At 41.8% G+C, this 14047-nt stretch overlaps 1 protein-coding gene across 2 annotated transcripts in view; it reads right to left on the bottom strand.

The window, feature by feature from the left end:
- Positions 1-3803: 3803 nt before the first annotated feature.
- Positions 3804-14047, bottom strand: part of NARS2 (asparaginyl-tRNA synthetase 2, mitochondrial) — a 48027-nt gene continuing 37783 nt past the window's right edge. For both annotated transcript variants that reach the window (XM_036405397.1, XM_054514057.1), the window contains exons 11-14: positions 13133-13270; positions 11918-12015; positions 10288-10314; positions 3804-4533 (exon numbers count right to left, since the gene is read on the bottom strand). In XM_036405397.1, coding sequence (XP_036261290.1) covers positions 4389-4533; positions 10288-10314; positions 11918-12015; positions 13133-13270 — 408 coding nt within the window. In that variant the 3' untranslated portion in view covers positions 3804-4388. The remainder of the gene's footprint in view (positions 4534-10287; positions 10315-11917; positions 12016-13132; positions 13271-14047) is intronic.

The following is a 14047-nucleotide window of genomic DNA, read 5'->3' as shown; positions in this document are numbered from 1 at the left end:
TAAGAGAAAACAATAAATTCACCCCCGAGACCACCGTTTTTGTGGCTTTAGCAGCTTTGGATAGGTCTGAGGAAGTTAGAACTCTGTCAATCTTTATACAAAATCTTATTTCTCCTTTGGACCCATCTCTCATTTTCCCTAAGTGTAAGGTAAAGGCTAAAACAACAGTCATAATGGCTGTTACTGGTTTCAGCAACAGCAAAGCCACGTTTACTCTATACACACATTTAATGGAAACAATGACAAAAGTGTTTCTTGGCAAATTAGCCCCCCTCACCCCCTGAGGAAAACCACATCTATAGGCTGTTCCCAAAACAATCAATATTAGTCCAGCAAGCAAAACTGTACTTTACGTTTCCCATCAAAGTCTTGGCATTCCCTCAAATAAGTGATGCCTTATAAATTACAACTACTACCAAATAAACCAGAGAGAGAACTGCTGACCTGGGCACCTTGCTGCGTGTTTCCCTCAGGTCTGGGGGCCTGAATGCAGGTAATTCAGCTAAAATCCCTGTGCTGGTCTGCTGATGCTTAAACATTTGGCCCATATACCTTTCTGTCTCTGCTTATACAGAAGGTACAACAGCCCAGGATCTGAGCACTGCCACAGTATCACAATGTAAATCATAAAGGAGAAAACAGCAATCTCTACTCCTAGCTTCCAAGTGTGCACTTGCTTTCCTGTGGATTTAAAAATGAGAAGACTGGAACAGGGTGTTAGTTCTGCAGGTATTATTTTTTCAATTAAAAATAGAGTACTTTGGGATACTTTGATCTTACACATTAAAAATTTAAGTGAAGGGATTATCTGATATTCTTGAAGTGAAAAAAACCAGACGTTTTCCTCTAAACACTCTTCTGAGAGGTTGGCATTTAGTTATGCAAAATTTACGGTGTAGCTCTTTTATCTCCCATCACTCTGTTCTAATGTTGCAAAGATACCGACGCAGTAATCAATGACACTCATTCTTTCCTCTGAAGCTCAAAGTGAGGACAAACTTGAAAAGAGGCAAGCATGGGCTACTGAGGAACTGAAACTTCAAGAAATACTTACAAAATGATGCTAGCAGAGACAGTGCTGGTCACCTGGGCTTGAGAGGTGACTGCTTATGGCACTTAAAACACCCCAGCACAAAAACCACACTGTGCACTGCAGTCAGCCTAAGAGGTGATTCCTGTGTGCAAAGAGTAACAGCTTTGTATTTGAAGAAGTGTCACAGTTTTTATCTGGCTTCAGTCACTGTCAGGGCGCAGACTCTAAGAGAAGATGTAGCAAGGAAAGCTGCTTAAATTAAAATCTTGGTGCATTTCCCTGCTTACATGTCGAAGAGAAATGACCTCCCCATCCTCCAGATTAACTTCTGTTTCATTCTAGAAAGGAGATTCAAAGGAAATACATAACATTCCTCATGGAAATCCCAGAAAAAACATGTCACATTCCTTGGCAATACCAGTCCATGTTACATATACACAGCATGAGGTGAACAATGCCAGCCTGGAGGGAAACAGTGGCTCCCACCTGTGCTGTCTACCCATAAATTAAGTTTCTCACAAGAATGCCAATCTTGGTATTAACCCTGAGCAGTATCATAATGCAAAGGGCCTCAGCCTCTTCTCTCTCTCAACATTAGCAAAACCAGCACATGTTGAAGGCTGCTACCAAGACTAGACAACCTTTCCTTCCCCTTCTGAGCCATCTGGTTACCTCTCTTGGGACAACCCTGCTCAGCTCCTGCTTCATCTGCCAAATTACCAGGGTTAATATTTTTGAGCTTTTGGACCCAAGGGCAATGTCCCATTAGCTCACTGGATACCCAGCTCATCAAGCACCTTGAAATGAACCAGATCATGTAGAAGACTGGGGAGACTGCTCCTCATGGATACCTAGTTGGAAACTTACAAAAACTCACTTGCAGTGCATCCTTGTTACTTCTTTCTTACTTACATCTACCTATCTGCAAATCAAAGGTTCAACCTTTACCTTCAGTCATGCAACAATCTCTGAAAAGAGCAAAGAACAAAAGGTGGATTAGACCAGTTCTTTGTTCTTGCCCTGTCACCCTGACAGCCACCCTGCAAACCTGTTTGAAGCAGTTGTGTCCTTCCCTGTAACTTGTGACTCATGTCACATTAAACTAGAACTTTCTGGCACCTTCCATTGTCTTCTTTTTTACATTTTGTTTTTCACCTGTCACTGTTTAGCCCCACCTTGCCCATCAGATCTGGCATCTCAGAGCAGAATCAACAACCTCCCATTGATGCCAAAACCAACACAGGCAGCCCAGAGCTGCTGTTGGGGATTGACAGCAGAGTGGACAGGAGATGTTTTGCCATCACCCCACTCTCTTCTCAGAAGATGGGCTTCCAGTTCAGGCACTCTTATTTAGAGTGACTGTGACAGAATCAGTGACTAAGGACCTCAATAAGGACACCTGCTCATTGCAAGTCATTTAGGGAATATGCTATGGATGGGGCTGTTTGGCAGCTGTACTCTTTCCACATCTTTCTGCAGAGAAGTCATTCCAAAACATAAAGGCCAGCAATAACACTTAAGACAACATACTAAAGGAGAGATGGTCCAAATGCAGAAGATACTTCAGTGTCTGATGTGGGAACTTTTCAGTGGTTTCAAAGGGAAGGCAGGTGCTCAAACTGTTTTGTGGAACCAGACTTGCCAACTCAGGGCTGTACTGGGAAATGCAAACCAGCAAATGCACAATTAACACCTGCCTAATCAAGTGGATGAAGGAGACATGAAAACATCTTGATTTGCAGGAGATCTCTCAGTGCACACAAGAAACCCCCCAAAGAAATGACCTCATGGTGATGTTGCTTGCATGATCATAACAGGTAAAAACCCCAGCCATGGGGCACACTGAGACATGGCAGGTGCCACATGACATAAACCTCTGAAAATACCTCCCAAGGTATTTTTAGATGCTGCAGGTGCAGTGCCACACAGCCTTACCAGAGAGAACTGTGACTGCAGTATTGCCAGTGCAGTGCTAGTTGATTACAGTTTTTCAACTACTTCCATCTACTTGGAAAAGAAATTTTCAGGGCTGTCCTGCAGCCACTTCTCATAGTGTGTGCCCATATACATGGGGTTCATCAGCAGGAAGGCCACTACCTTGCTTTTCCTCTTTATATATATGGTTTATACTCCAGCTGTAGTGGGCTTATGAGCAGCAAGCACTATGCAAATGATAATTTGCTGGATTATGATCATTTGGAAGGGAAGAAGGATGCTGGAAACCCTCAGTTCAAGTCCCAAATAAATCACTGGTTTCCAGTTGCCTCAGGCAAGTCACGTGCTCTTCCCATAATACTGTCTTCAAAACAGAAATGAGTATTTCTTTACCTGGCAGAGAAGCTGAGAGCATAAACCCATTAGAGACTGCCAAGGAGTTCAGATCCTATAGTGATAAGCAATTACTTAATACACAGCAATGCTTGGGAGCTTATGTTGGTTGTTTCACAATACAAACCAAACTGCTTGGTCCGATGAGCACATGAGAGATTTTCTCAACAACAACAACAACAGAAAGCAAAGCAACAACAAAACCCCACCATGAACTGCAAGTTGGCTCTGGAGAGATGGATGGATGAATGAACTCTCATCTAACTGAACATTTCTGTCTGCTCTGAATATGTGCTTTCTTGGAGACAGAAAACAGATACCTTCTGCAAAAGTTGTGCAACTAATTTGGTTGTACAGAAAATGAAACCTCTACCAGATATTGAAGGAAACTCTCTCATGCTGAGAGCTACAGTTTTATAACAGAAGAAGAAACCATACAGAGTTATAAAACAACCCAGTGTACATCTTTATTGATGATTCACAAAATCAAACATCATTCAACAAACTCACTCCAGCAATTCCAGTATGACATTGTTCCTTGCTAGGTTTGGCTGATTTTTCCAAGGAAAACAATATTTGCCTTTAGCTCGGAGTGGGGAGAATCATGCTTTACAGTAGCCATTTCCTGACTGTAGCAGTAGCAAGTGTATCACAGCCATGACAATATTTTAGGTCACACTTCCTTATTAATATTTCACAGAAAACCCCCTGCTACCTTCAGTGCTTGTTCAGTACTTCCATGGCATGTACTAGTCTCATGAGAATCATAACCCTTTAGTTAAGTGGGATTTATTAATACTCCTGAAGTGCACTGAAGACATAAGCTGCTATCAAATTAACTGCCAGTGTCCTTCCATAATCTCACCAGAACATACATTATTTTCAATAACCCAGTATTAAATTGACCAAGAGTTTCATTGATATAAAAACTACCTTGATTTCCCACTGAAACACACTCAGTCATATCCTGGTATGTTATATACACACAGTTACACCAGTGGTTTCTCCACTTGAGTCAACTGCTGAGCTACAGGAGACAAGAGTGAGAAAACCTGGGGAAAGGAATAACATCTTTGATATTGTCAACTCCCAAGATGTACTGCAGGTAGCGTTCAAACCCCATCCCGAAGCCTCCATGAGGAACTGATCCAAATTTTCGGAGGTCTAGATACCTGTAATTTAAACAGACAGTTACATTTGCAGCACAGTTATGCTGACATCATTAAAGTGAGCTTTTCGTCTAGGGCTTGGCTTTCTATGTTAATTACTTCCCTTTGACCCTAACCACTGTGATTTCTGTGTTGGTCAGGGGTATGAAGAAGCAGAATTGTATCAGCAGAAACCCCAAGTTTAAACCCAGTCAAACCAGCATAGCTGTGCATGTTTTTTTAGGAGCAAGAACGTATTTGGCTAATGAAGAACAGCTTGAGCACCATACCTCTGCTCATATTGGAAACAGCTCTGTAGTTTTAGTACCTAAAATGCTCCTCGCAGAGACACAAACCCAGGTTCCTACAGAATCACAAAGCACTTCCCCTGCTGGAGGTGAAGCTCTCTGCTTGGGCTTGTCTAGCCTTTGCCAGGTTGGTGTGGAAATCTGTCCTGCAAATTCTTTCAATTTCTGTTTGCTTTTCAATTGCTTAAGTAATTTCATTTCCAGCAATTTATTTAGAAGCTTAAATAGGTCCTGCTGTCTGTCTACTCAACATTCCTTCATTCTTTTTTTCTTTTAAGGTAATTATGATGGCTTTTGGCTACTTTTTCCCCAATCACTCTTACAGACGGATTAATTTATTTCTATAGTAAGCCAGAAAAAAACCCCTTGAACGTATCTTCTCTAAAAATGAGATCTGGAACAAGACATTTTATTTTGCAGAACAGCACCTGTTGTGCACAGAAAACTCAGAAAACATTTGGAAGCAGATACTCTGAGTATATGGGTGTCAACAAGATTATGATGGTTCTTCTATAGTTACTCACTTCCCAGCTGGACTGTAGCTGATGTGATACTGTATTTGCAGCTATAAATTGTCCCCAGCAGTTTTATTTTAATAGAAGTGAAAAACATCTCAGTGCTTCTATTGATTTCTGGGGCCACTTCTGAGGTTGCTGAGGGCACCAAGTTATTCTTCTTTATATAAATGCACCAGTAGGGGATTGAGTGACTCCAGATGTATTACTTGCTTCTAATCTTGGTGTATGAATATTTCATCATCCCAGTTAAAAAAAAATCAAGTGCACTTAAATATAAATGCATATGTTTTACTGCTTATGCAGTGGAGTAGAGGGGGGCAGAACAGTGTGAAAGAAATTAAGACTGGATTGATTGCAATAAATGGCTTCCCAAATTTTACATACTGTTAATGAACTGCAAGGAAATATTATATTTGTGTGTATACGTACTTATATATGTATAAATATGTAAAATATATGTTATGTATATTTGAGTGCAGTTGCTTGGACATCAGATCTTTCTTGGCTTGAAGACTGTATTTTAACAGAATGAAGACAAAGTAATGTCCATGGTCACCCTTACTTGCAAAATAAGAGTACTCTCCCACAAATTCTATAGCTGCAAGATTGCCCTGTCACTCAGTTTCACAGTATGCCTTTCATACCATGAGATATTATTTTTCCTTACAGCTCATTAGCAGTAGTTAAAATTTGAGAAACCATTTATTACACTCAATCCAATATTCAGGTTTTTTCTTCCCCAGTATTTCTCCTCTCCCCTCCACTGCCCAAATAGCAAAAGGAGAAGCAGAGCTTACTTCTTCTTCATAGCACTGAGACACAAAGTGCAGCTTGAAACACAAAGTGCAAGTTGAACAGCAGGCCCAAGAGTGGGACATGTTTTCTGATGACTGGGACCCACGTGCTTTTCTCTCTGTGCTGCTGGGTGTTAGCTTGGCTCACTAAGGCTTGGTGTATGCACCCCACATCTTGTGACGAGGATTGTGCTCAAGATGAGAACACGCAGGCTGTGCAACTGCATGGTGGTCTGCATCTCTATCCCCTTTACACAGACTGCATTAAGAAGAACTTGAGTCTCTGCAAATACCCTGAACTGCTCCTGGGGAGCTCCACTGCACAGCTTTACAAGGCCTTGCAAGGAAGGTGATGGGCAGACCTGATGCTGAGGGTGGTGACTCACAAAACACTCATAAATGTGAGGCATATGGGTGCTGGTCGTGGCAGATCAGTCTGACCCAGCTCAGAACTGCCAAAGCAGCTGGTAACTACTTTAGCTGTAATCAGGAATACAAGTAACAGCACAAGCTTTTCTGATGATGTCTGTAAGTGCATCAGCCTTTGCAGAGGCAGTTGTGACTAAGCCCAGCATCTTCTCTCCCTTTTTGCTGGCAACAGAGTTTATAAAGTCATTGTAAGAAGATGAAATAAGTCAGCTACTTCCAGATGAACAATAATAATAAATTCTAGCCTTGCTTATCCAGGACTTTGATCTGTAGATCTCAAAGCACTTTGAGAAGCCATTTTGGCAAAAGGAGCGAAACAAAACCCATCAAAGTTAATGGAAAAAGTCCATTGAATTAAATGTGCTGAGGATCAAGACTCTGAATCCTTTCTGATGACTGTGCATAGAAGAAGCAGAAGAATTGAGAAATTTTCCATTCTTCACAGATGAAAGAAAAAGTAACTGCCTGCAGATAAAGAGAAAAATCCCTTTAGGCTGGAAAATGCTCCCTGAGGTTTTCCTACATTCAGTAGTCTAGAGACATTGGATATTTCTCACCTCAAAAGGAGTCGTGAAGTAGTCTAGCTGTTTTTGCCAGTAGCTCATACTTAAGAGCAGAGTTGAGCACTCTATTGGCAACTGGTAGATTGTGCAGCGTTATTACACAGGAGAAGGAAGTTTCTGTGACCCCAGCTAGCCCAGGTGCTCCTGCTCTAGACCTGAGCACTGGTAGATCTTCAGAGATTTGAATCTTACTAAAGTGTGTGCTATAACAACATCACCCAGCAATGAATTCCAGGAGCCTGTTATGTGCCATGTTAGAACATTTCCATTCATCCTTTTAAAGATTTATATTCTTTTATCATCACTGTGAGCTCCCTGTGTTGCACAGCAAAGCACTATGAAGAGCAGTGCTCTCCTAGTGACCATTCATAAACTGAATGTGCTCTTTTCAGTCTCTTCAAAACATATATAATCTCAACCTTTTCTGCAATCCCCTTGCTATGCTGAAGGTTCTGTGGCCATTTTGAAATAGGTAAGGCTGAAAGAACAAAGATACTATAGTCTGTGAAACTGAATATTCTACTGGGTGTGTGCGTAAGAAAACCCCCCCTGGCTTTCTGCCTGCCTCTGTCTGGCCCAGCACAGCAGCACTCCAGTCTCTTCCCAAAGAGGAGTAATAGGACCAGGTGGCTGCCAAGGACAGTGATGAGCTACCTGTTTTCACAGGGCTCTGAAGAAGGTTAAAGGAGAGTGTAGTCACTGGCCATGGGCTCCAAGCAGTTCATCAGTGCTACTTTTCCCTAAGCCCAACACCTCCTTTTACCCTGCCATACAAGGAGCCAACAGAACACTCTGACATTCAAGTTTCAAAGATTAGCAGAAGAGGTAATCTTTGAAAGAGCCCAACAGAACTCAATCTTCTTCATCCAGAGCAGGAGCAGGGCCAAAACACAGTAACATCCACTTGAAGACAGCAGACAACACCTGCTCTGCTACTGTGTACTTTCACCAGTGTTACACCAGAAGATCAAAAGGGTACCTGGACTGTAAAGGGCTCAGTATGAGACAACTGTCTCCACTGAAGCACTTGAAGATAATCAGAGCAAGGAAGCAGTGCCTTACATGTAGGAAGACTGTCTGAAACACTGCTCACTCTGATGGTTGTGGGAACCTTACAAAGCACCTGCTTTGTTACTTTTAAAATGGCACTTGGAGGCTGCAAACAGGATCAAGTTCCCTGTTTACAAGGCAATACTCCCTGGTCACAGAGAAATTAATATAATTTATTATTAATATTATTAATTACTAATATATATAATTACTCCCAGAGTACCCTCATCACTCAACTTTCCCACCTCATTCCACAGACCTCTCAGTTTAGCCAAGATCATAACCTACAGCTCTGAGCTATTTTCCACCTACAATTCAAAGGAAAAAGTGTGAAAATAAGATAAAATAACTACAAAATCAAGCCAAATACTACTTCAACTCATATTTTATATGGAAAGAAACTTGCCTAACAGGAAAGATGTAGTGTACCGAAGAAGACTCATAGTTTGACCATGTCACTTTATCTATCTTTTGAAAAACTTCCTAAAAGGTAGGAATGGCAAGAAGCAGAGCAGTATTTCAGATCATCAGTTGCCTCTGCCTTACGATTCAGCCAGGAACAAGGCAATCCTGAAACTGTCCTAGAAACAGTCAGACCCACAGTATCCTCTTGCTTAGTGGCAGGAATGAAACAGGTAGAATCAGAGATATGGCAATGGTTAAGGAACTTGAAAGTTTGAGATCACATTCAAAAGTCAGCAAATATTATATTTAAAAAGGAATGACTCAACTGTTCTTCCAGGACTTTGTGAGCCAGCTATGGGGACTCAATTCAATCACTAAATTGGAGGAGATTAATTTTAGTCTTTCCTACCACTGGTAGGAAAGGCTGGCAAGGCACCTACCTGTATATTCTGGCAGATTTTGGACTGCAGTCCAGAAGCATCCAGAATTACTACTATCCTGCACCTTCCTAGGACACCAGACCCTGCTAAGGCAGGGGGTAACAGCAGTTTTAATCTTCTCCAGGAAGTTTCATTGTCTGTGATGGAGTGGAGGGAATAAAGGAGGAAAGAGTCTCCAAAACAAGATTACAGCAGGAAGAGTTTCCAGAATGTGATTGTTACATATCACATGAAAATGCAAATGAGTCACAGGCAATGTCCTCATCTTTTTTTGAGGGAAGCATGAGGCAGGGCTGCACTATCTTAGTAGTGTTGGAAGGCTCTGCCATTGAACACCAGACCTCCTTGGGCTGTATCTCAGCATCTAACCACACAGCTTATCACCCTGTTCAAGATAATTCCTCCCTCTGATAAAGGTATATGGTGTATTCTGGACCACAAATACAACAACAAAGGAAGAAATTAAATTCACCCTGTTTGCACATGGATGATGTAAAGACCTGCCATACATTGGGCTGTTCCTCAGTGATTTCATATTGTGAGAAGATGAGAGTTAAAAACCTATACTTTGCTTTTTTTCAAGGCAGCCTTCCTAATGATCAATCCAAATACTGCAGAATATTTAAAAATACTCTTCTAAATTTAAAATTCTCTGCACTACCCCTCTCTCAGTAGCTGTGATGAAGTACATACCAAGAAACACTAAGAACCTTCTGTCGTTTTAATGGGTTAAACTGTTAATTCAAAGGTTGATCCGTCTCCTTAGGAGGACAGTTTCAATTGCTTTAACTGCTTTGTTAGGGGAGATTTTTCGACCCAATTGCTCTGTCAATTACAAAGGGAGTTATTCATAGACCTCTTAAAGGTCACAAATTGCTGTGGTTCTGTAACCTGTTTATCTCGTGCATGGTGGTCAGAATTGACCCAGCTTCCAACACAGCCTAATGATTTAATATCAAAAATCATTATGGGTTATAAATTAATCCATGCAGTCCTGAGAGGAATAACCTGTGCTGTGAGTGGACAAATTGGAATAACCTGTGCTGTGAGTGGACAAATTGGAGGCATAAACTAAGTAGCATTAGATTAACCTTTGTTTAAATGAATTGGCTATTTCATTTAGACTGGCAGGGCAACAGGGCCAAAAAATTGCTCCCTCAGAACCAAACTAAAACAAACCAAAACAAACAAAAAAACCCAAACAAAATCCCAGTTACTTAAATAAGTATCAAAAGAAGAAAAAGAGCTTGCAGAGCAAGGTGGCATCTTACCATTGATAGGCATCTGTGAGTCCTAATCTGTGAAACAAAAAGAAAATCCCTTGTAAGTAAAGGAACAGAGTTATTTTGCACAAGCAGCACTTGCCTGGAAGACCATGCTACTAAAAAAGGGAAAACCTGATGAACTATTGTATGAAGCATGCATAAAAAGACAAGAATCCTGTTTTATCTCTCTAAGGTTATGCTGGTTCTGCAGGAAATAGAATTTAAAGGTATAAAGTATTTGGGCTTAACAAAACCAAATCCTGAGGACTCAAAATTGAGAAAAACATGTGAAAGGAGGCGTGATTTACCAAAGACACACCCCATTTGTACCTTGAAATGCTTTCTATGACTTTCCTGACAAACAAGAAAGTCTGGCTTCGAACTCCACATGGACCATTCTCCTCCTCCTTAGGACTGCGGAGTCAGATACTAGCAGAAAGTTTTGACTGAAAAAATGCAGCAGGTAACATTGTACTTTACATGAGTTGAAGCATGCCTGCTTCAGAGAGCTTACAGGGAGAGTAGCAGGAAACACGGGGAATATCATCATCCTATACCAACAACTGAGAACTAATGTTCTGGTGATTTTAATTGCCTGGTGCCTTTTGGATTCATTATGCTGAAGTAGATTTTGCTCTTCTCCACTGAATAGATATATCTGTGTGAGCATGTGGCTAATTTAAGCAACAAATTAATTCCCTGTGTGCAAATGGTGCTACTCTGGGATTAGCCTTCCCCCAGTATTGCTTTGCACAAGTGTATGACTGGCCCAAACTGAAGTGTTCAAGTGCTGAATGGGACTTTGCACAACCTGATCCCATGGAAGGTGTCACTGCTCATGGCAGCGGGGCTGGAACTAGATGGTCTGTAACGTACCTTCCAACCCAAACCATCCTGATTCTACAAAATTTTTGAACCATCAGATAGGATCCAGAGAACAACTGTCTATGGAGAATTACCCAATACATAATGTCAATTATTAACTAAAAAGCAGCTTTGATATTCTGACATTGAAGTTACCTAAAATTACCAAAAGTAACAAGATGCAGACTAAGGCAGCAGGGAAAGAGGAGCCCCTGCAACACAGTACAGGTCTTGAGCAGTTCCAGTGAAGCTTCCCATGAAACTATTAGCAAAGAGCCATATTCTCTGAAATCAGGCCAGTCACTGAGGCCAGCTGCATCACAACTGGCAAAGCTTCTGACCAAAAATGCAATTTCTCAGTTACACAACGGATGACAGATATCTAAGTTCTGTATATGTGACAACTTCCACCTTCATAATCCACTTTCAGCCACAAAAACTGAAGAAAAGGATGCAGTGTCCCAGAGCAGACCCTGCTCCAGACAGTTGCAGCAGAACTGAGGCACTCTACTGCCCTGGCCTCTTAGCACAAAGAAAACTTTTCTTCTCTGAGGAGCTAAAACAGAGGTGCTTTGCACACCTATGACAGAAGCACAAGAACTTCTTCACCAGTTTGCAGTCACCTACTCATATAAATAGATATCACAAAGACAAAAATAGGCTTCTTTTAAATACTATTATCTGGCCTTCCACTCCTCTGTCTTGCCAACCACAGCTGCTAAAACATTCTCCTGCTCAGGCTAGTCTCCTGGCATCTGTGGATTTTCCATACCTCTGTAAGCGTGATTCGAGGAAGGGCAGGCGCTCCTCTCTCAAGCTGCCTCCACACAACTCCCCTACTCCTGGTACAAGGAGATCAACAGCTGCAACCTTCAAAGACAGAAAACTCATTGAAGTCATGCCACATAGCCACATAGTGATTAGCAGAAGTTAACACTGATGGTTTTTCGTAAAACCCTACTGTAATTCTTTCAGAGTCCAGGACGCCTAGGTAAGGATTTGCACATACTTAAAAAGTCTTTTGTCGACAGGAGAAGGCTGGGAGGAAATTTTGCAAGGATTAACATCAGAAATTTACAGAAAACCTAAATGACAGCACTGATGTCTCAGACTGAGGACATCTACTGCAAGTGGTTTGAACTCACTCAACCACTTGGTTGAATCTCACTAAGTTACTCTGGTGACAACCTGTGTGGGGTTATGAAGAACCCAACAGCAGCTCAGAAAAAGGCAAGGACATGTGGGCAAGCTTTCTGAAGCCCTGATTCCCTGCTCTGATGCTGTTGCTTGTGTTCAGCCCTATCTATCCCCATTCCTATAACCAGTTCTAATGGACATGGGGCAATGGCACTCATGGGCTGGATCCAAATGTTAGGATTCAAGTGTTACCACTTAGGCTGTTAGGTTTGGGCTGTCTGTGTTCTCTGGTTTGTCTTCTAGGGTTATTTTTCTTATCTCACAGCTGAAATGTTGCTAGAATTAAAGCCACTGAAGACACATTGGTGGTGTTGCTGCTCTTTTTAGCAGAAGCAATGCTTCAGGTTGTCTCAATTCAGTTGAGAAATCACAATTTCAAGGCATGAGACTTGATAAAGAGCTCATTTCTTTGGCCCGTATGCTATTTGAGCATTACATGGATACTACATTTGAATGACAAGAGAATCACAGACTACTTGGAGCCATCCAATTCTAGGCCTTTCACTTAATAGTACAGAAGTTTACCAGGAAAAGAAATAAACAATGGCAAACTTGTCTCAAGGCAATTAAGTAAAAAGTTAACACTGCCCCAACCCTTGAATCTTCCTCCTCCTGTTGTTCTTGCTTTGGGTATTTTCTTCTACAACAGGAAAAAAAAATGGACAGGATGACCTGATGGTCACATCTTATCTTGAACTTCTTGGGAGCAGGCCCAGCAGATGATGTCTATCAGTAGGCCAAGACATGTTCCTAGACAGGGAAGTGGTGGAGGTGTGACCCATGGACTCACTGTGTGTTGAGGTCCATCTTCATTGTCCCGCATGTAGAAAGGTTTGAGGTCGTATGGGTAGTTCACCACAAACAAAGGAACCTCCCCACAGTGCTTCACCAGGTACTTCTCATGTTCTGTTTGGAGGTCACAGCCCCACTGTAAGGACAGCAAAAGGGGCCTGGGAATCTGCTTTGGTGCCTCTCGCCCATGGCAAGAGACCCAGCAAAATCCCTGCACACAGAGAGATGTGCTGCTTTGAATAGCATGAAACCAAGCAAAGCAACTTCTCATACAGGTCACTGGGAAGTAGACAGTTTCTCAAGTTTTCAGGCAGAGCAAAGCATGTAAAATAATATGATTTAACTTAACAGAACAGGGCCAGATCGTCCCTGTCCCTTGATCGTATCAAGCCCAAGCATCTGGTATCAAATCAGAAAACCCAAAACAAGCAAAAAAAATCCCAGCCCCAAAAACCCCAAACCACATGCTCATATCTAAAGGAAAACAGGCACCTCTCCAAAGCCAGCTTACTCGACCCAGCCAACCAGCCTTATTCCAGTATTACCTTTGGTGTATAGAAAGCAGCTTTCCTAGGCTGATTACTCTCTTCCCTGCTGTGCCCTGTTACATGCTACATTAATCCCCACTTAAGAAAACCTAGCACCCTATTAAGCAATTCTTTGTTATCAGAAACGATGGACATTTGCAATGCTCTTCACTTTTCCTTTTTTCCAGGGATGTTATAAATCCTGTGGCTTTTGGCTTGAGACCCCCAGTCTGTTCATAGGACATCCAATGAATATTGGGGGAATGGAAGGGCAAGGGAGGAACAGACCTCTCCCAGACTCTCTTCATATTAAAATATCCCAAGTTTGCTGTCTCAGATCCAGGTAGTACAGAGAAAAGATCTGAGGTTCTACACCCACTTGTGCA

Source organism: Molothrus ater, chromosome 2, assembly GCF_012460135.2.
Source record: "Molothrus ater isolate BHLD 08-10-18 breed brown headed cowbird chromosome 2, BPBGC_Mater_1.1, whole genome shotgun sequence".
NCBI lineage: Eukaryota > Metazoa > Chordata > Aves > Passeriformes > Icteridae > Molothrus > Molothrus ater.
Note: the sequence above shows the minus strand (reverse complement) of the source record. Positions and strands in the feature narration are given on the sequence as shown.